This window comes from Plasmodium relictum (genome assembly GCF_900005765.1).
Source record: "Plasmodium relictum strain SGS1 genome assembly, chromosome: 13".
NCBI classification, from domain to species: domain Eukaryota; phylum Apicomplexa; class Aconoidasida; order Haemosporida; family Plasmodiidae; genus Plasmodium; species Plasmodium relictum.
Genome location: NC_041691.1, coordinates 280,998 through 302,525, shown reverse-complemented (window position 1 = coordinate 302,525; position 21,528 = coordinate 280,998). Strand labels below are relative to the sequence as shown.

At 17.7% G+C, this 21,528-nt stretch overlaps 7 protein-coding genes across 7 annotated transcripts; 2 read left to right on the top strand and 5 right to left on the bottom strand.

Annotated features, from left to right (window-relative positions):
• Positions 1–118: 118 nt before the first annotated feature.
• On the bottom strand, positions 119–3,451 carry PRELSG_1307100 (conserved Plasmodium protein, unknown function; the record flags this gene model as incomplete). Its single annotated transcript, XM_028678589.1, has 1 exon — positions 119–3,451. The coding sequence occupies one exon, from the start codon at positions 3,449–3,451 to the stop codon at positions 119–121; it is 3,333 nt and encodes a 1,110-aa protein (XP_028535720.1).
• A 626-nt stretch (positions 3,452–4,077) lies between these two features.
• LMF1 (lipase maturation factor, putative) lies at positions 4,078–7,513 on the bottom strand (the record flags this gene model as incomplete). The annotated part of the gene is made up of 16 exons (XM_028678588.1): positions 4,078–4,164; positions 4,300–4,340; positions 4,436–4,505; positions 4,652–4,845; positions 4,970–5,077; positions 5,155–5,243; positions 5,349–5,383; positions 5,506–5,556; positions 5,643–5,779; positions 5,892–5,958; positions 6,048–6,106; positions 6,196–6,276; positions 6,386–6,534; positions 6,622–6,794; positions 6,907–7,065; positions 7,277–7,513. The coding sequence occupies 16 exons, from the start codon at positions 7,511–7,513 to the stop codon at positions 4,078–4,080; spliced, it is 1,737 nt and encodes a 578-aa protein (XP_028535719.1).
• An 868-nt stretch (positions 7,514–8,381) lies between these two features.
• DRE2 (Fe-S cluster assembly protein DRE2, putative) lies at positions 8,382–9,483 on the bottom strand (the record flags this gene model as incomplete). The annotated part of the gene is made up of 5 exons (XM_028678587.1): positions 8,382–8,396; positions 8,504–8,550; positions 8,650–8,695; positions 8,786–9,007; positions 9,079–9,483. The coding sequence occupies 5 exons, from the start codon at positions 9,481–9,483 to the stop codon at positions 8,382–8,384; spliced, it is 735 nt and encodes a 244-aa protein (XP_028535718.1).
• Positions 9,484–10,099: 616 nt separating this feature from the next.
• On the bottom strand, positions 10,100–11,293 carry PRELSG_1306800 (conserved Plasmodium protein, unknown function; the record flags this gene model as incomplete). The annotated part of the gene is made up of 2 exons (XM_028678586.1): positions 10,100–10,846; positions 10,946–11,293. The coding sequence occupies 2 exons, from the start codon at positions 11,291–11,293 to the stop codon at positions 10,100–10,102; spliced, it is 1,095 nt and encodes a 364-aa protein (XP_028535717.1).
• Positions 11,294–12,254: 961 nt separating this feature from the next.
• On the top strand, positions 12,255–14,210 carry NT2 (nucleoside transporter 2, putative; the record flags this gene model as incomplete). The annotated part of the gene is made up of 1 exon (XM_028678585.1): positions 12,255–14,210. One exon carries the CDS (start codon positions 12,255–12,257, stop codon positions 14,208–14,210), a length of 1,956 nt encoding a protein of 651 aa, XP_028535716.1.
• Positions 14,211–14,673: 463 nt separating this feature from the next.
• On the top strand, positions 14,674–16,920 carry PRELSG_1306600 (GTP-binding protein, putative; the record flags this gene model as incomplete). The annotated part of the gene is made up of 1 exon (XM_028678584.1): positions 14,674–16,920. One exon carries the CDS (start codon positions 14,674–14,676, stop codon positions 16,918–16,920), a length of 2,247 nt encoding a protein of 748 aa, XP_028535715.1.
• A 141-nt stretch (positions 16,921–17,061) lies between these two features.
• On the bottom strand, positions 17,062–20,951 carry PRELSG_1306500 (conserved Plasmodium protein, unknown function; the record flags this gene model as incomplete). Its single annotated transcript, XM_028678583.1, has 3 exons — positions 17,062–17,292; positions 17,511–20,363; positions 20,925–20,951. 3 exons carry the CDS (start codon positions 20,949–20,951, stop codon positions 17,062–17,064), a joined length of 3,111 nt encoding a protein of 1,036 aa, XP_028535714.1.
• Between the last annotated feature and the right edge of the window lie 577 nt (positions 20,952–21,528).

Here is a 21,528-nt window from a genome sequence, read left to right as displayed (position 1 = left end):
AGGAATGAAAAAAAAAAAAATAAAATAAATAATAAATAATTGAATAAACAAGAAAAAAAAATATATATATAAATTTAACATTTATTTGTATTTTTAATATATTTTTATTTTAACAGTTTTAAAATGTATATAAAAAATAATAAGATGATTCATATAAAAAATCTTCTAAATCATACTTATTTGATAAATATGACGATTTCGTATTATTTTCAAACTTATTTAAAATTTTATTTAAAACATTATTAACAGTAATATTTGTCTTTAACTGATTTTTTTCAAGATTTTTTTTTAATAATGTTTTATTTAATAAAGCTCTTTTCTTAATATATTCATTAAAATATTGTTTTTTATCATTTATACTATGATTTCCATTTTGACTTAAATCTTCATCATTCAAATAATCTTCTAAATAATTATCACCTTGATCACTATTTTCCTCATTTATATAGAAATTATTGATTTCCTGCACATTCTTTAAATAATTTTTTTTTTTTTTTAAATTATGCTTATTATATGCATAATTTTTTATAGTTATAATATCAAAAAAATGTTTTTTTTCAGAAAAAAAATTTATATTTTTATTGGCTGATGTGTTTTTACATAATACTTTTAAAATTGATAGTATTAATGGCAAATGATAATCTGCATAATCAATAATGAAATTTAATAAGTAATTTAAGTAATTTGATAATGAGGAATTAATAATTAATATACTGATATTTTTAAATATTCTATAAAGTGATCCTTGTATAAGTGTATAGATATGAAAAAAAAAAAAATTAAATAACTCGTTCATTTCTTTTTGCTCATAAGATAAAAAAGAATTATAATTATTTTGATAATATAAATACTTTCTAAAAAATATAGATAAAAAATTTGGTGTAAAAGATAAAAAAAACTTTATGTGAATATTTATAGGCATTAAATAAATTAGGTAATAAGATATATATATATGCATATATGTGCATTTCTCATGTGTCAGTAATTTGCTTGATATATAAATTAAATAAGAATCAATATTTATAATTTCATTATTATTTTTTTTCCTCAGTATACAACAAAAGTCATTTATAATATCACAAGCTTTTCTCTTTAATAACAAAATAGAATAAATGTTTTTTAATTTTAATTCATGCTCATAAATTATCACATGAATTAACATTTTCAATATTTGCAAACAATAAAAATCAATATCAATGTTGCTATTTTTAATTATTCCACTTAATAATATTAATAACATCAATGATGCATATATATTATTGAAGCGTAAATTATGATCTAATTCATTAAAAATAAAGAATAAAATATTTGTTAAAATTTTATTAATTTCTTTTGATGTACTAAATATATGTAAAATATTATTATAATCAAAAAAATTGATTCGATAATTAATTATATCTTTTATTATTTCTAGAATATATTTTGATAAAATGGTGTATTCTTTATTTATTGGATAAAATTTCGGTAATAAAAAAATATTATTATATTTAAAATAATGATGATTTAATATATCATCTTTCTTCTTTTTTTTATGTTCATTTTTTTTTTCTATTGCATATAATATTTCATAACACTGATAATTAAAATAACATGCTTTTCTTCCTGTATTTTTATCTTTCTTTTTTTTCTTATAATTGTTTTGTATGAATAACCAAAATATTGTTAAATTAGGTTCAGCAGGTAAACTATTTTGCATATCACTTAGTATAAAGTTTAGAATTGATTTTTTTTTATTTTCATTATTGTTTATATAAGAATTATAAAGTAAATTATTTTCTTTGCTTATCTTCATATCTAAAGTTTTTTTTTTTTTAATTGTCAAGATCTTGGAATTTTTTTTTTTTTTATTTTCTTCCTTTTTTTTTTCATCTATTTTATCATTTTCATTTAAGTTAATTTCATTATTACTTGTTTTAGTTTTATTTACTATTTCTTCACTATATATATCATTATTTTCGCTATATTTAATAATATCACAATTTTCAGTTATTTTTTTTTCTTCAAATAATTTCACTTGATCATTATTATTATTATTATCTTTGTCTTTGTATTCTTCTTTTATATCACAAACATTTCTATCATTGTCATTATTAAAATTATTACTTATTATTAATTTTTCTTCATTCTCAATTTCATTACTTTCTTTGTATTTTAATTCTTTGTTTTCTTCTAGTTCAGTTTTTATACCAAAACATTTTATATAATCATCATTGCTTATATCTTTATAAATGTTAAGTTCTTCTTTTTTATCGTAATAATTTCCATTTTCCCTATATTTCCCTTCTATATTTTCTTCTTTTTCTTCATTATATATTTCGTTTATCTCTCTTTCATCTTTTTTTCTACTAATATTATTATTTTCTCTTTTTTTCATTTTATCTTTTTCACTAATAATATTTATTTCCTCTTTTATTTTATTTTCATCATCCCTTTCTTTTTGATTTTCTGAATCATCATTTTTCAACTTATCTTTCTTCATTTTTCTTTTTATTTTTTCTTTTTCCTTTTCTCTCTTTTTTTTTTTCCTTTTTTCTTCTTCATTTTCTTCCTCATTCTTAATGTTTACAATTTTTTTTTTCTTCTCTTCTATATCATTTTCATCTTTTTCTTTGATAAAGCATTCAACACTTTTTTGAAAATGCTTTTCATATAGTTCTTTTTTTATAAATTTTTTTTTTATATTCTTAATTTTGTTTTTTTCACTTTTAATTTTCTTTTTTTTGTCTTTATTTAATCCTTCCTTAATTTTTTTTTCTTTTTTATAATCATATAATTGTTTAAAATTTGTTTTATTATTGTCCTCTTTTTTATTCTTAAATTTTTTTAGTTCTTCATTTGAATTTTTTCTTTTTTTCTTTTTTTTTTTTAGCAAATAAATATGTTTTTTTTTTTTTTTTAACTTATTTTTAAAATTTTTCTTAGAAATTAACCTATATATAACTTTATTATTTTTGAATGTTTCATTTAACGTTATAAATTTATAATAAAAATTATTCTTATACTTATATGGGATTGTTACATTTAAATAGTGACAGGAATTTGTAAAATCATCAATATTTAAAAATTTATTTACACAATATTTTTTTCTTTTTTCAAAAAATTTATTTGCTTCTTCAATTATTTGCTTAATACGAAATTCTATTATATTTGATATTTTAGTAAAACTTGAATCTTTTTCAAATATTGTGTTATCATTAATAATGTTATAACAAATACCTATGTTCTTAATAAAATCCTTACTTATGAAAGAATGATTGAAGTTTTCATCATTCACATTTTCATTACAAAAATCATTAATGCCTCTATTTATTGAATTGTTATTTTCATTAAATACATATTTTTTTTCATTTCTAGTAACTTCATTTATTTCATCATGTATTATACTTCTCTTAATTTTTTTTTCTTTATCATTTTCAAATGGTATATTAACATTATTTGAAAAATTCATCATTATTCATAATTTTAATTGTAATTGAAAAAATTGAAAACTGTTAAAAATATTAACTGAAACAAAAAAAAAAAAATTCTACTGAAAAAATAAAATATTTTAAGTTTACATATTTTTGATTAAAAGTTTTTAGAAATTTACAAAAAATATTTATTTTTAATATAATGTTATTTTTTTTTAATAATTTTTGTTAAATTTTAAGAAAAAATTCTGTTAAAAATTTATGCATATATTATATATATAAATAAAGAATTTTTAATTGTTTTTAAAGACCAATAAAATTTTAAGTATGAAAATTTTAAAGTTTTAATATTTATTCGAAAAAATATAATTTTTGTTATTTTTATTTAAAAGTTAAAAATGTTTAAGTATCCTATAAATGAACAAAATTGTATATAAATCTTATTATATAAAAAAAATATAACATAAAAAAAAAAAATATGAATGATATAATTTTCTCTTTATTTCATTAATTTTATTATTGAATTTAAATTGTAAAAAATATTTGAAAAAGTAAAAATAAAGGTAATTGTAAAATTTTAATTTAAAAACCTTTTTACACTTAAAATAATAATATAATTTTTTGTAATACAAATTTATTTTTTAAAAGCATAGATATAAAAAAAATTTTAATTTTTTCCTCTATATTTTAAAGTTTCTATAATATTAATTCTTCTTCTAAGCCAATATTTTCCGAATTCCCATTTCATTTCTTCCTAAAAAAATTTATATGAAAAATATTTTTAAAATTTGAATCTAATAATATAGAAATATTTTAAGGTTGTATGAAAAGTTGGATATTTATAATCATATTTTTACATCTATTAAAAATGTGTGTAAAACTTTATTACTTTAACGTCGGGATCACTTATATCTAAATCACTGTTCATCTCTGTAAGAAAAAAAAAAAAAAGGAGAATATGAAAATATAAAAAATCAAAAATAAAATAGGTTATAAAAAATAAAAAAAAATTTTAAATAATAAACCTTGTTTTGTCATTTTATAATGATAAAAAATTATTCTAATAAGAATAGGAATTTTATTTATTTGATCATCCTTAAAAAAAAATAAATATATATATATATATATGAACATAAAACATTATAAATAAAAAAAGTAGAAAATTTATTAAAAATATAAAAAAAAAATGTTTAAAAAAAGAATTAATGGATAATATTCATTTATATAATTTTTATATATACCTTAATTTCATTTAGCATAGATATTAATATCTTGTCTCTATTGCACAATTTTTTTAAAAAAGAACATATGTAAATTGGATATATTTTTGTTTTTAGGTTTTCATTTTTATATTGATATGAAAAAAAAAACAATTTCCATTCAAATCTAGGTATATGACCCCACCACAAAACATTTCCTATTTTATTTATATTGCCTAAGAAAAATTATATATATATATATATATATATATAAATTGAAAAAGAAGTAAATATTCTACTTAATAATAAATTTTATATTAAATTTCATGAATTTCATAAAAAATATTCTATTTTAATAACTTGGCTTATATTTAAAATGAACTTCCTTCCATTCATAATTTTCTCTTATTTTATGTAACTCTTCTATAACAATTTCTTTTCTATTATCGTTCTTATAGATCGGCATAGCTTTTTAATAAAAAAAAAAAATAATAATAATTATAGTATAAAACTACATTTACTTATAGAAATATTTCATTTAGTACCATATGAGTTACAAATATTTATAGGAGAAATTTTATAATAAATATGATAAAAAAAATGAAAACATTTCAAATTATAAATATTCCACTTCCTATAAGAAAAAAAAAATTAGAATATATAAAAGCATATACAATCGTAATGAAAAAAGATCATAAAATACATTTTTTTTGTATTTTTTTTTTTTCTAAGTATTTACTCAAAAAAAGGAACAAAATTTACAAACACAATAAACTAAAAAAATAAATAAATAAAAAATAATACATATATGTAACATATATACACATTTATTATAACTTATTTTTAAATATAGTTATATAAAAATTAAATACCAAATAAAATAGAAAAATTATTACGTTAATTAAAGAAACTAATAAAAATATCAGTATATTGACAAGAATATTAAACTGCAAAAAAAATTAGTAATAGTTATATATTAATAATAAAAAATTATATATCAGTCTATTTTATAGGATATATACACTTATATTACTTTATAGAGAATTGGAATATCTGTAGAATTTGAAAAAAAATTAAAAACAGAATCATCAAAACATGAGAAAAATAAAATTAGACAAATGTATGAAAAAAAAAAATAATTGCAAATGATATAGCAAGTTATATGAATTGCTATAAAGAAAAAAAAATATATTTTATATATAAAAAAGTAAAAAAAAATGGTTGTAATTAATATGATAATTTATTTTATATATATATGTAAAATGTTTCAAATCATACTTACAAACAAAAATAATAAAAAAAAATATTCTCAGGCTTGAAGAGCAAAATATAAACCAAGAAAATAAAAACTAAAAAAAAAAAAAAATAATAAAAATAATGATAGCTATATTATTATATTAAATTCATATCCGTTTAATAAAAATTTTTATTTTGATACCTCGGATGCAATAATTAACAGACAAATTAGTTCTTTGCTAGATTTGCAATTAGCTATATCTAAATTTAAATAAGAAAATTTGAATAATTTATTTTTTTTTATTTCTTGTTTCATTATGCAAATAAATATATATATTTATAAAAATAACGTGATAATAGTGAGGGAACTGGTTGGCATGAGAATAAATTTTGAAATGCCTCTAGATGTAACCATTGATTACCATTATGAACTTTAAAAATATACAAAATGAAATAAGATAAATAAATAAATAAAATACATTAAAGAATTATTTATTTTTTTTTTTTTAATTATTATAATTCTTATTTAATGTTAATTACTATATTTATGAACTGCTGAGTTAAATATAATTTTGAAAGCAATTAATCTAAGAACACATATTATTAATGTATTTGAATATCTTAAATAATAACTATCACTTAAATTTAAAAATATTAAAATAAATCCAAATTCGTTCATTAATAAATCACTAAATAAAAAAAGAAATAAAATAAAATAAGTAAAAGCAGTATAATATTTAATAAATTTTTTGTTCCACTTTCTTTTTTTAATATACCATTGAAATATCATAAAGTCTCTCATTACAATTTTAAAAGACAAATGCAAAATAAACAATAAGACAAACAAATAAAAAGATAAATATATTCTAAAAATGTCATTTTGCGTATTTTTTTGAATTAAAAAGTTTACAATTGATAAAAATATCCCAATTTTACAAATGTTATTCACCTAATTTAAAAGTAATTATTCAATTTAAGTACAAAAAAATTGTTCATAATATTTATTTTATTATTTTATTATTTTATCTTTTCTATGAAATATTTCTCTTCTTTTTTTTTACTTTTATTTTATTAATTATGACGTATTTCCAAAATTTATAGATCAAATATATTATTTGGTGAACTAAAAAAAAATCAATACTCTTTAGTTTTTTTTTAATTTCCTTTAGATACTTATCTACTGGTAGAATTCCATTTTTTACTCCTATTAATAATTCAACCTAAGAAAATATAAAAAAAAAAATTTTTACTTTTCATTAAAAATGTATGAATAGAAGAAATTAATAGAATAATTAAAATGTAATAAATTTATTTATTTTTTTTATTCATAACAAATTAATAAAATAATGTAATATAGATATTCTATAAACTATATTATCAATAAAACAAATAAACAAATTATTAAAATTTTCATATTTTTTTAGTTGATACTTGAATATTTAATGAATAAAAAGAAATGAAATATAAAACATTAGAATAAGTTAGGATACAACGTGAAGTTTTTAGATGTAAGTATTTATCTAAATTATTTATAGTTGATAAAAAAAATATGTAAGCAATAAAACAAGTTATTATAAAACAGTTTTTTTTGGTTAACTTATATTTTTTTTCACTTTTTTCATTGAAATAACTATTAGTTTTATTATTAAAATTATTAAATATATCCATTATTTTAATTTAAGCATAACACTATATATTTTTTAAAAACATATATGTATATACTATACTCCATTACATATTTTCATGGAGCATTTTAATATTATTTATTTATTTGTTTTTATTTCTTTATTTTTGTTTTTTGTTTTTTTAATATTTTATGTATTTAAAAGCATTATTTATTATTAAGAAAATGATAAAATTTTGTTGAACTAATATTTATTTTTTTTTTTTTGTCCAAAAATAAAATTTTTTTTTTTATTTAAATTTAAAAATGAATACTTTTCTGATTTTATTTTTAAACATTAAGAAATCTGTTAATAGAATAAAAAAATGAAAAAAAAATATGAATATATATATTTTAGACTGACATATTTATTTCGTTCTTATGCAAAAAAAATTAAAAAAAAAAAATAATAATAAAATTTTAAAGTTACCATTTATACACATTTAAAAAAAAAAAAAAGATAAAAATTCAAATGAAAAAACAAATAGATAAATCAAAAATATATTACATATATTTAAAATATTTCCAAAAGAAATAATTGAACTTCCATTTAAAAAATTATGTGATAAAATAAAAAAAAAATAAAATTGTACATAATAATAGTTTATAAATAATAATATATGAAACTATAATTTAAAAAAAAAAAAAAAAATCGAAATTTTATATTTAAAAAATTTAAATAGCGTTGATCTTCTCAATTTGTAATTTTTCTTTAAATAAATTACACTAAAAAAATACTCTAAATTGTAAATTTTAAAAATTTTAAATAAAATAATAAAAAAGTAAAAGTATAACGTATTTAAGAATAAAAAAAAAAAAAAAATTATCTAGTGTTACTTAAAATTTGAACTAATATAAGTCATAAATTGTATTTCAGTTAGATTCGTTCTAATAAAAAAAAAAAAAAAAAAAGAATCATTTAAAAAAGTAAATTAAAAATTTAATGTAATTTATGAAATATACCATATTATTCTTAATTTATAATTTCAACTTACATTTAAATTTAATTTTACGTTTTCACCAGGCTGAAATGCTGGTAGACCTAATATTTCCAAAAAAAAAAATAAATAAATAATGATACATTAGAATTTTTTTAATAATTAATATTAAAAATAAATACATCAATAAATGAGCAAATAACCTTTATATGGGCAGGAAGCACATCTAAAAGCATCTCCTAAATAACACTATAAAAAAAAAGAGAAATTAAGAAAACAATATTACATGAAAATAATATTTATTATTTTTCTTTTATATTATATATATTTATATATTACATTCCCACAAGAAGAAACCACATTCTCTGTAACATACTCCACTTCATTTTCTCCTATAGTTATTTTTTCTAGATTAGCTCCATTCTTTTTTTTCCCACATGTGCAATTATCACATACTCTATTTACTACTTTTTTTTTATCTTCCTCATTTTCAAATAATTCTCCATCACTTGAACTTAAATTATTTTCGTCATTAGTAAAATCTGGATTTTCTGCAGTAATCTAATAAAATATAAAACAAAATATATTATAGAAAATAAAAAAAAGTATTTTTAATATATATAAATGTATACATTTATTATTATTCCATTTTTTCCTAAAGCTGTTTCGTTTGAAATATTTATAAATCCGTTGTATAAACATTCTTTTTTTAATTTTTTTATGACTTCATCGTAATTTTCATTATTATTTTCTTCTGATAATTTATTATTTTTATTTAAATATATGATCAAATTTAATATTCCGTTTTTATTTAAACATCTTTGAACCTTTTGTAGAATATTATTTTCCAATTCCCAAAAAAAAGAGCAATTTTTATAGCTATATAAAAATATATTATTATATCTCTTGTATATTTTCTTTTTTTTAAAATTTAGTACACTTATAGTTGGAACAAACAATTCTGTATATTTTTTCTTTAACAATTCACACGGAATATCATCATTTAAAATTATTAATGTATCTAAAAAATTCATCATTTTTTATTTAAACTTATTTTTTATTCTCTATTTTCTTATATATTTATAGCAAATTTTTTGTTTTCATATTTAAACTTTTTTTTTTTTTTTTTTTTTTTGTAGGATTAAAAATTTTTTCTACTATTTTATTTTGTTCGAGAATTCATTTATTTTATAACAATAAAAAAAAAAAAATTCTTTTTTAAAAAAAGAAATTTTTTTTTTTAAAGCAAATAACAAAAAGAAAAAAACATCACATGATATTTTATTTTAATTTAATTTTATTTTTTTTTGTTGGTATACTAAATTGATAAAAAAAAATTTTATTTAATTCTTTTTAATGCTTGAATATGTTTTAATAAAAAAAAATTTTAAATATAATGAAAGTATATCACGATCAAAATTAAAAATAATCTTTAAAAAAAAAAAAATTAAAAATTAAAACTAAGAAATAAGTTTAAAAACTAAAAATTGTAGAAATTATATACCAAAAAAAAAAAAAAAGGAATACATAAAAATTTATATGAAAAATAGACAAAAAAAGAAGAAAAAAAAAATATTTAGGTTAAAATAATTGGCAAATATAAAAAATTGATCATTAATAGAATAAAAAAAAAAAAAAAAAGCCTTTAATATTTTATTTGAAATTAAAATATTTTTTTAATAGTTGAATATCAAAATCTTCGTTATCCTTAAATGATTCATAACTTTCATCTTCGTCAATTTTTTCGAGTATATCATAACACTTATTTTTTCCATTTTCAAAAATTTCAGAATGGTCATCTCTATTGTTACCTTCCTTTATTATGCTATATTTTATATTTTCATCATTTACTTTGGATATAAAATACTGATTATCATTACTGCTATTCTTATCTTTAACTGGCAAAAAATTACTATATTTTTCTGGATTTTCATTTTCGTGATTTAAAAGCTTTTTTTTATCTATATTAATTATATCAAAACATTTGCTATTATACTCAATTTCATTTATGTTATTTTGCACTAAATGATTATTTTCTTCATTATTTTCTTCTTGCATATGATCATATGTATTTTCCGTATCTAAGTATATTGTGTCTAATGTATTTAATAAAGTATCTTCATATTCTTTTTTTAAAAATTTCTTTAAATCTTCTCTTGTTAATTTTAATACTTCATTTGGTGAGAGCAAGTTTAGTCTTTCCTTTAATTTTCTTTTTCTTTCTCTATTTAATTTTATAGAAATCTCCCAAATAAAACGACATATATTTATCCATAAGCATTTAGAAGGTTCACAAAATATAATTTCTAATTCTAAAAAAGAATTTATCATCCTTTCGTTTATTTTTATGATAGTTGGATGCATAAAAGCTCTTTTCATTTCTTCAATAACTAAAAATGCCTGTTAAAAAAAAAAATAATAAATAAATAAAATTAAAATAATATTCAACTATTTTTTTTTTTTATTATTTCATTTTTTCTTTTGTATTTATATACATACATTTTCATTTTTTTTTTTATGATTCAAAATATATGAATGGGTAATTATTGAATATATAACTTCATCATATTTATAACCTTCATTTAAATATTGTTGAATTATATTTTCAAATAAAGTAAAGTTATATTGAGTCATAGCATTCCATAATCTAAAATAATATACTCTTTTTATTTCATTTACACAATTTCCTTTTTTTAATTTATTATTTAAAAATATTTTTTTATTTTCATATTGATTGAATACGTAATCTTTTTTTAAATAGTTTGTATCCTCTTTTATTTGAGGAGCACCATACACATGTTTAGTAAAATATATAGATGGATATATTTTTAAATATCTTTTTATCATTTTATTTAAAAAAGAAAAATGTTATAGTTTCTTAAATTTTTTTTCATTCACAATAATTTCTATCTATTTATAAGCCTATTGGGTAATGATTTAAAATGCATATAATGTATAACTAAAAGCTCTTGTACTAGATTTAAAATCCTTTTTAATCTCTTTGCAAACAAAATCTTTTAAAGTTACTTTAATACCACCTTTAATTATACTTATTAAAATTTTTTAAATATATTCAATCTATAAAATTGTTTCATATTGTTATTATTAATACATCTTATTTATTTCAGAATTTTTAAAAAAACAGTTTGAAGTATCCTTCGTAAAATAAATTTATATTTTTTGTTATTTTTTACTTTTCTTTTTTTTTATTACTTTATAAAAGTTTATGTGAATTGCTTCCATTTAAAAATTAAACCTTAAAATTTTTTTTTTAGTTGAATTTTTTAATAATAAATAAAAGCAGGTAGTTTTATTATTAAATATATACTTCTCTATTACCTCCTTTTTATGTAAGGGTAAACAGATGCATGTTTGTAAAATAATGAAATTAATATGTTTTGATTTAAATAATCCACTTTATAAGCTTTTTTTTCATATGTTGAAAATTTTATGTGTACTATTTTTTCTTTTTACAAATTGTAAAATAATATAAAAAAAATATAGAAATATATGAAAAAAAAATTTTCATTATAAACAAGAAATTTAGAATTAGTATCCGTTGAATAAAAATTTTATATAATTTGAGTAATTTTTTGTTTTAGCAAATAAAAAATATACAGTTTTCTTTATTAAATTTAGAATATAACTTTATGAATTTAATTTTTAAATATAAAAAAGAACATAAAAAAAAAAAAAAAAAAGCCTTTAAAAAGTTGTAAATATGGAGTTATATAAAAACAAACATTTAAATCACTCTATAAATATATGATTGAAAATTTTAAAATTAAAAAATATATTAAATAAAATTATGAATATTTTAAATATAATAGGAAATGATATAGAAGTTCATAAGAAATGCAACATAGGCAACGAAAATGAAGAAAATCAATTAAGTAAAAAGAATGAAGAACAACAATTAAGTAAAAAGAATAAAGAACAACAATTAAGTAAAAAGAATAAAGAACACCAATTAAGTAAAAAGAATGAAGAACAACAATTAAGTAAAGAGAATAAAGAACAACAATTAAGTAAAAATAATAAAGAACAACGATTAAGTAAAAAGAATGAAGAACAACAATTAAGTAAAAAGAATGAAGAACAACAATTAAGTAAAAAGAATGAAGAACAACAATTAAGTAAAAAGAATGAAGAAAGCATGTTTGGTAAAAAATGTAAAGAAACAGAATTAATAGAAGAAAAAGATGAAATTAAAGAAGAGAAAAATATGTATCAGAAATATAGTAAAACTAATGATAATGTTATATTTTCAAATATAACTTTATGCTTAATGGGGATTTCATCTGTGCTTTTGTATTATTATGTATTAAATACAACTCCCCATATTCATGCACTTTTAAATAAAGATATTATGATATCCTTTACATTTTTCTTGTATTTTTTTGTTTTAGTTATTGTGTCATTAATCAGTTCCTTATTTCTTGAAGTGAAAATAATTATTTATGATATATGCTTTATTTTGTCATTTATTCTTCAGCTAATTTATCCATATATAGTAAAATATTATTATCATAAAACTTTTTTTTTTTACTTTCTCATAAGTTGTATTGGTGCAATTTGTTCATTTTTAAAAACTATGATATTTTCAATAGCGTCTATTGTTTTAAATAGTTCGAAAATCGTTTGCCTGTCATATGGAATAACTGGAATATATTGTTTTTTCCTTACTTCCTTATTTTATTATTCTATTATTAAAGTTGATGAAGATATACAAAAATTACATTTATCCTTATTTATCACATCGTCAATTAACTGTACGTTTATATTATGCACCTTCATTTGCTATTCATTTTTAAAGAGAACAGAAAATTTTAAAAGGAAGTTTAGTATATATATAGAAGAAAGAAAGAGAAGAGAAAGTGAAAGCTGTTATTATGAAAAATCAGAACAAAAAACTTTAGATACTTCTTATTTTGTTACCATTAATATGACACAAGAAAATATAGATAATAAAGATCAGGAATGTGCTTTAATAAAAAATGGAAATATTAGCAAAGAAAAAAAAAAAAATGAAGAAAAGGAAAATTCATGTAACGCTGATAATCAAATAAAAGAAAAATTTATATTAAAAAATATCCCATTTAATATATCTATAAATGATAATGAAAATAATATAGTCCCAGTACCAACAAAAAAAAATTTTTTAAATAAATTTTTTTCATATAAAATGCTTTTGAAGAATTTTCTAAAACAAGCAAAACTTAAAATATATTTATATAAAAAAGCGTTTAATTCATTATTTTGTGTATTTTACAATATATTTTTGAAAATTATAGTTTTCCCTGTTGCTTGTCCAGAGTTATGGACAAAAAATGTAGATGAACGATACATATTAATTGGAATAGTGCAAATAGCTGACTGCGTAAGCAGAATTTTTCCCACAATTGCTCAGAGTTTTCCAATTTTTAATTTTTTTCTTTTATCGCAAAAAAAAATATTATTATATTCATTTGCAAGAACTTTTTTGTCATTATTATGTTTAATTATTCCTTTTGCAAAAATTTATATATTTCGCAATTTTATTTTTAAATGTTTACTAATTTTTACAAATGTATATCTAAATGGATGGTTTATTATTTTGTCTTTTATAAATATACCTGATGTTTTAAGATCAGATAATTCATTAAGCAACGTTGCAATTGTTAGTAGTTTTGGATCAACATTACTCAGAGTTGGATTATTAATAGGATATGGAGCTTCCACAATTTACAAATATTTTTTTACACGATATTTGATATTTATCTAATAATGTTTTTTAACATATATTTGTGTATTTATTTATTTTTATTATTATTATTATTTTTTTTTTTTTAATATTATTGATATAATATATTTATTTAAAATACGTTAATACCTTCCAATTTTAATTTTTGTTAAATAAATTTCTTTTTATTTATTTAATATAATGCATGTGTTTATAAAAACTGAAAATGTATAATCACATTTTTTTTTTTTTAAATATTTTGCAAATTTTTTTTTATGAAAAAGAAATATATATATATATATAGAGAGAGAGAGAATTTTTTTTTTTATCTGGCTGAATAAATATTTTTGTAACTTGATATAACTTTTTTAATTCAATATTAATTTACTATTTGAAAATAATAATTTTTATTTCCTCTGTTCTTTTTAATAAATTTACCGCATTTTTTTTAAAAAGAAATGCTTTAAATTCTTAATACTTAGACTTAATTATATATATTTTTATTATGTTTTTTTTTAAACTATCAATATATACTCAAATAAAATTGAACTTTTCTTATTATTCAAAAAGAAAATTTTTTATTCTTTTAAAAAATGAAAAGAATATAAAGTTAAATCTTCATTATAAACTAAAATATAAAAGTAACTCTGTAGAATTAATTAAAGTATGTTTTAATTCTCTATCTGATAAAAAAAAAAAAACTTTTGAAGAAAAAAGCAAAAATATAATTATAAAGGATGATGCTTATGAAAACAATGAGTGTATTTATATTAAAAATGAAAAAAAGTTAGTTGTAATTAAAAAAAATAAAAGTATTGCAAATGAAAATAATATCAAAGATTACCACTTAAATGATAAGATAAAATTTAAAGGGGAAGGACAAATAAATAAGTGTGATGATATCGAAGAAGATATCCTTTATAATAAATTAGGCGATGATATAGAACATAGCTATTATGATAATTCAAATGATAATATAGAAAAAAAAAATAACTCATCTACTAACATAAGTGACGTTATAGAAAAAAATAATAATTTTATTTACACAAATTATGATATACAAGAAAATAACAAATTAATTATTTTAAATGAAATAGAGAAATATAAAGATTATATGAATAATGTAAATGATGATACAAAAAAAAGGGGTAATAATTTTAACAATGTTACAAAATGTGACAGAGGAAAAGAAAGTTACTTTAGTAATAATATAAATGATGATGTTGAAAAGAAAAAAAATGAAGCATTAATGAAAATATTAACAGAAGAAAATGATAATATTATGTTGAGAAAAGAAAAAAGATTTTGTGATTTTTTATGGATTACAGCAAAATCAGGAAAGGGAGGGTCACCAAATTATAAAAAGCAGAGAAGTAGAAAATTAAAAGGAGAAGGATATGGAGGACATGGAGGTAATATTATTTTAAAAAGTAAAAAAAGTATATATGATTTAATTAAAATTGAGCAAAAGATTAAAGCACATGATGGAGAAGATTTTAAAGAAAATAGCAGAGGAAAAGATGGAAAAGATAAAATTGTTTATGTTCCAGTAGGCACTATAGTAAGAAAAAGAATTTCTTGCATGAAAAAAAATGAAAATAATAGAAAAATTTATAAGAGTGTCTTTTGGTATCAATTTTTAAATGAAAATGAAGAATTACTAGTAGCTAGGGGAGGAAAAGGGGGTATTTCTTATTCTTATTTTAAAAAACACGACTTTAGGTTACCAGAAAAAAGTGAGAAGGTACTTTTAGAATTAGAATTAAGATTATTAAATGATGTAGCCTTTATAGGAATTGAGAATAGTGGTAAAACATCTCTATGTAGTAGTTTAAGTAAATATTATGGGAACATAAATAGTGATATATTTACTACTACCATTCCTCATGTATCTAATATTAATTATATAGATGGAGTTCAGATAACTTTATTAGATACACCATTTTTATTTTATAATGCTCATAAAGACAAAAATAAAGGCAAAAGAATATTAAGGCATTTATATAGAAGCAAATTAATTGTTTATGTTATAGATGTTTCTAATGATAAGTTAAAAAATGTAGATGACTTACAAATTAAAGATTATTATTCAGAAAGTTTAAGAAAGGAAAATTATGCAAATAATAAGGAAATAAATTATGAGAATAATAAAGATATTAAAAATCAACTGGATAATAAAATAAAAAGTCAAATTATATATAGAGAAGAAAAAGATGATAATAACTTAAAAGATTATTATAATGATACCATAAAACAAATAAAAATGTTGAGAAATGAATTATTTTTATTTAATCCTGAGTATTTAAAAAAAAAAGAATTAGTTGTGGCAACGAAGTGTGATATGCTACATAAAAATTCATTGTTTAATTTAGACTCGCTATATTATCGTTTGAAAAATATTTTTCCTGAAATTGAGGTAGTTGGAACTTCGGCAAAATTTGGTTTAGGTATCAAATCTCTCAGTAAAAAAATAAGAGAACTAATTTATCCTCAGTATGTTTTACAAAATAATAAATTATATTCTAAAAATATAGAAGATTACATTATACCTACTTATCAAGATTTTAAAGAAGGAAAAATAAAATTAAAAAGTTATGAATTGCCAGAAAATATCAAACATATATACGATCATAATTATATGGAAAATTTTGAATATTTTTTAAAAAAAAAGAAAAAAAATGTAGATATACATGAAAACGAAATTAAATCAACAGAAAGCAGTATTAAATTTCTTATTGATGATAAAACATAAGGTACAAATACAATCATCTCTCGGAAGAGAAAAAAGAAAATTATATTTTTAGTGCAAATTTTAGTAAAGCTTGAAAAAAAATAAACTCTTTATGCTAAAAATTAAAAAAAACAAAAAAAAAAAAAAAAAATAGAGAAAATATCATGTAGAAAAATTATTGACAGGCAAATTGCAATTGTACAATTTACATAGTTTTTCAACAAATTTTTTATTATGATTATTAGAGCTCTTATAATTTTTTATATCATCATTTAAATTTGAAAAAATTATATTTCCTGTTTCTAAAAATTCTATATTTTTTTCATTTTCTTTTTCAATTAATTTTGTTCTACAATGTCTCAAAGGAGGAACAGCTATAGTACCAATCAAATCCTGAAAATTTAAAAAAAAAATTGTTATATAATATAATATGGTGTAACAAAACTTAGCTTAATAAAATATTATATAGAATGATTTATTATAATAAAATGCAATATAGCATGTCAAAATAAATTTAAGGTGTTATGTAATATTAAGATTGAAACACATTAAAAATAAGATAAAATTAAATTATGTTTTGAAAAAATGTAAATGATGTAAAAAATGATAACCTTATTATTCAATAATGGATTTAAAAAAGGATAAAATTCTATGGAATAGTAAGAACTTTTAAAAGTAAATAAAGCTGTCAAGCAACTTCTTAAATTATCTTTTAGTAAAAAAGAAGGAATTAATTGAAAAGAATTTCGTTTCTTATTATAAATTACATTTTCATGAAATATAGAAAAATGAATCGATAATGGAGTATACACGAAATTTAATAGATCATTGTAATTGTTATTTAGTCTTATATGAGGAAAAGATGTTGTTTGATATTTAAAAATTTTATAATTTAAACAGTAATTACTTTTTAATTTTTTGCGTTCTGTTTTGAATCTTTGATGTAAATCACTTGTAGAAAACATCACTTGGGAACTAATAAAGTTTTCCTCTATTGTTTTTATAAATTTTTTTAGTTTTTTTTCTAATAAAGAAAAGCTATTTTCATTATAATAATATTTTACAACGATAAAATATTGAAACATATATTTATCATTACATATGTGATTTATATTATTTACATTTAAAATTATATTATCTCTAAAAAACACTCTATTTTGATATTTATCAGTGTTAATTAACTTTCCATTTATTATATCATTGTTATGTATAAAATTTTTACTTTTATTTTCATCAATACTGTTCGTATTTGTCTTTTCTTTATCATATCCATAATCTAAAAAAAATTGATAACTTTTGATGAAATTTTGAATTATTTTATCCATTAAATTCGAACTAAAATTTCGAAAAATTTCATCAATATATTTAATGTATGTTAGCATCTCCATATCGAAGGTAAATAATTTATCTGAATGAATAACTACTTTACCACTGGACCTTAAAATATTTAACGATATAATATTATGTAATTTAAATAAATTAAAATATACTAAGGTATCGTCAATATGATCATCATTATGTAAAAAATCGAGATAATTTTCAAATATATCTTCAAAAGTTAATTCGTTTGAATTTTTATTTAAATATTCATAAAAGAAATAATAATTATAATATAAATTAAAATACTCAAAATTTTTATTTTCAATATCGCAAGATTTCAAACATAATTGTAATATTACGTATTTTTCAATTGGTATTTTATTTTTTTTTAAAAATTCAAACTCATTTAAATTTTCATATATTAAATTAAATAAATTTAAAAATGTTATTCCATACTTTTTCTTTAATACTTTATGTAAATCCTCTTGGTATTTCGTAAAAAGATTATTCTTCATTTTATTTTTCTCTATATACTGATGTTCATATAAATTATCATTAATACTTATTAATTCTATCATTTTAATTAAAAATTCATAAACAATTTCACTTTTAATATATCTAAACCCTTTATTTTTAATGTATAATAAGTTGTTATTACTGTATTTTTGTAAGTGTAATAAATAACTACTAATTTCTTCATTAGAGAATTGCAAATTTTCAAAAAGTGCTTTTCTGCTAATGTAAATTATACCATCGTCATCCTCATCATCAATGTTATTTAATGTTTCATTGTGAACTAATAAATAATAAGAAAATAATAATTCTACATTATTAAAAATTGTTGCTTTTTGATTTAAAATAATTTTTTCTTTACATAATCCCATAATGGATAAGGTTTTTATTAATTCTTCTTCTTTATAAAAAAAATTATTTTTGTCTATTCCATTTTGATATGCTTGAATAGGTTGTGAACAATTTTTACTATCTATAGGACTATTTTTATAATATTTAGAAAAAAATGATTTAAGGCAAATTGTTAATGTTCCATCAATATCATTTAATAAAATGTTGTATGTTTTATTTTTCGTACATAAAACAACATCATTCATTTTTCCTAAATTTAAACACAATTTGTATAAAATAAAATTGATATCCTTATTTTCTGAAAAAATTAAATTAATTTTATATTTATTTAATTTATTTAAATTTAAATTATTATCCTGATTATTTAACTCAAAAATATTATCTCTATTTTTTCCTTTAAGTACAGTATTATTATTTTTTCTCATAATATTATAATCATGAATTTTTATGAAATCATTATGCTCCTTTATATATTTATTAAAAATTTTAAAATATATATCTCCAGAATTGTTTATAATATTTTTTAATTCCTCATTAATAGAAACTAATAACCATTGGTCATTTATTGATTTTATTTTATTAGATATATAAATTTGCCATATTTCATCTTCTGTAATTTTTTCTGCTTCTTCTTCTTCATTAAAATCTTCTCTTTTCTTCCCACTCTTTGTTATGCTTAATATATTTTTTATTGTTGTATTAATTACAGGGCTACTAGCAAATACGAGTGATTTATCTGCAATATCACAAACTTCATATATGTAATTACAAATGTCATAAATGCTATTTTTTTTTTTTTCCCCCTTTAAGTTTTCTAATTCACTGCTATATTTCTGGTAAAAATTAGAGTATGTAGTATATTTTAAAATACAAATATTTTCATTCTTAGGCATTTCATTTATTATTCCTTCAATTATATGAGCTGAAACATATAATTTGGGAATTTTTCTAAGTTTATTCACATCACTTACTAAGTTTTTTTGTACCTTTATTTCATCCTCAAAATTATAATGCCATTCTATATATGCCCATAAATGATCAATTTCATATACATATTTTTCTCTTTGAGGTGTACTTATTTCCTTTTGCGTAAGTTGCTTTTTTTGTATATTAAATATATTTTCTCCTTGATTTACTATTTTTTCATCACTTAAAATATTTTTTTCTTCACTTAGAAAATCAGAAAAATCGGCTTGGATGTCTAAAAGTGTTAAAGAATAATCTTCTCCTTTATTATATGTCTTTTTTAAAGGTACTATTTCGCAGCCATTTTCTAAATACTAAATAAATAAAAAAAAAACTGAATTTGTATTTATTCAGCTTTTATAGAATTATAGAATTTCAATTTAAAAATAAAAATATTTTTTTCTTTTAATAATATAATAATTTATATAAAATTAAAATATATATTTTCTACATTTATATATATACTTAATTTAACTTAATTTTTTTTGTTTTCGTATTTTATAAATTCTCTATTCCTATTTTTATTTAATATTACTATTAAAATATAATATTAATGTAACATATTTTTATTATAGCATAATTAGGCTAAAAAAGTAAAAATAGCTCGTTATTTTTAAAGCTAATGCCATATATTATAATTTTTTATTTTATTTTTTTTTTTATTACTGTTTTATATTATTTACAAATGCTTTTTAAACTTTTTCTTAAATTTTTAATATTATGCTTTTATTAAATATTGTGTAATTATTTATTTTTCAAAAAACAATTGGACAAAAATAAAATAAAATAAAATAAATATAAAAATATTACTAGATATATGAAAGATACATAAATAAAATAGTAAAACTATTATTTGTTTTTAGTAAAAATATTACCCATTTGTAGGATTTTATTGTATTCATTTTCTTTCAGTTTTCCTTATTTTATTTTTATTTTAACTCAAATTATAAAAAAATTAAGAAAGGAAATTAATAAATATTTATATAATATATATATTTTTCATACATAGTATAAATAAAATGTTTCCTTATTCTTTAGTCATGATCATTCATTAAAAAATAATAAAATTAAAAAAAAATCCAGGTATTCTTTTTTATGCATATTGTGAAATTTAATTTTCTGTTTTCTTTTTCCTTATATATAAATTGCACTTACGTTTTTTTTTTTCTTTGTATAAAATTTTAAAATAAATCATAACTATATAATGCTTTTATTTTTACTTATTTTTTTTTAATAAAATAATTATATATATATTTACTCTTTTTTTTTTTTTTATTAATATATAATTCCATTTATTTTAATTCTTTGTTCGTTAAACTTTACATTAAATAGGCATGATATATGTACAAACACATTTTATTTTATATATATAACATTTCGAATAATTTTCTCTTTTATGTTTTGGATTATTTTATACTCTTCCTACCGAAAAAATATAGATGATATTTTAAGTATAATAAATTATATAATAGGATTATG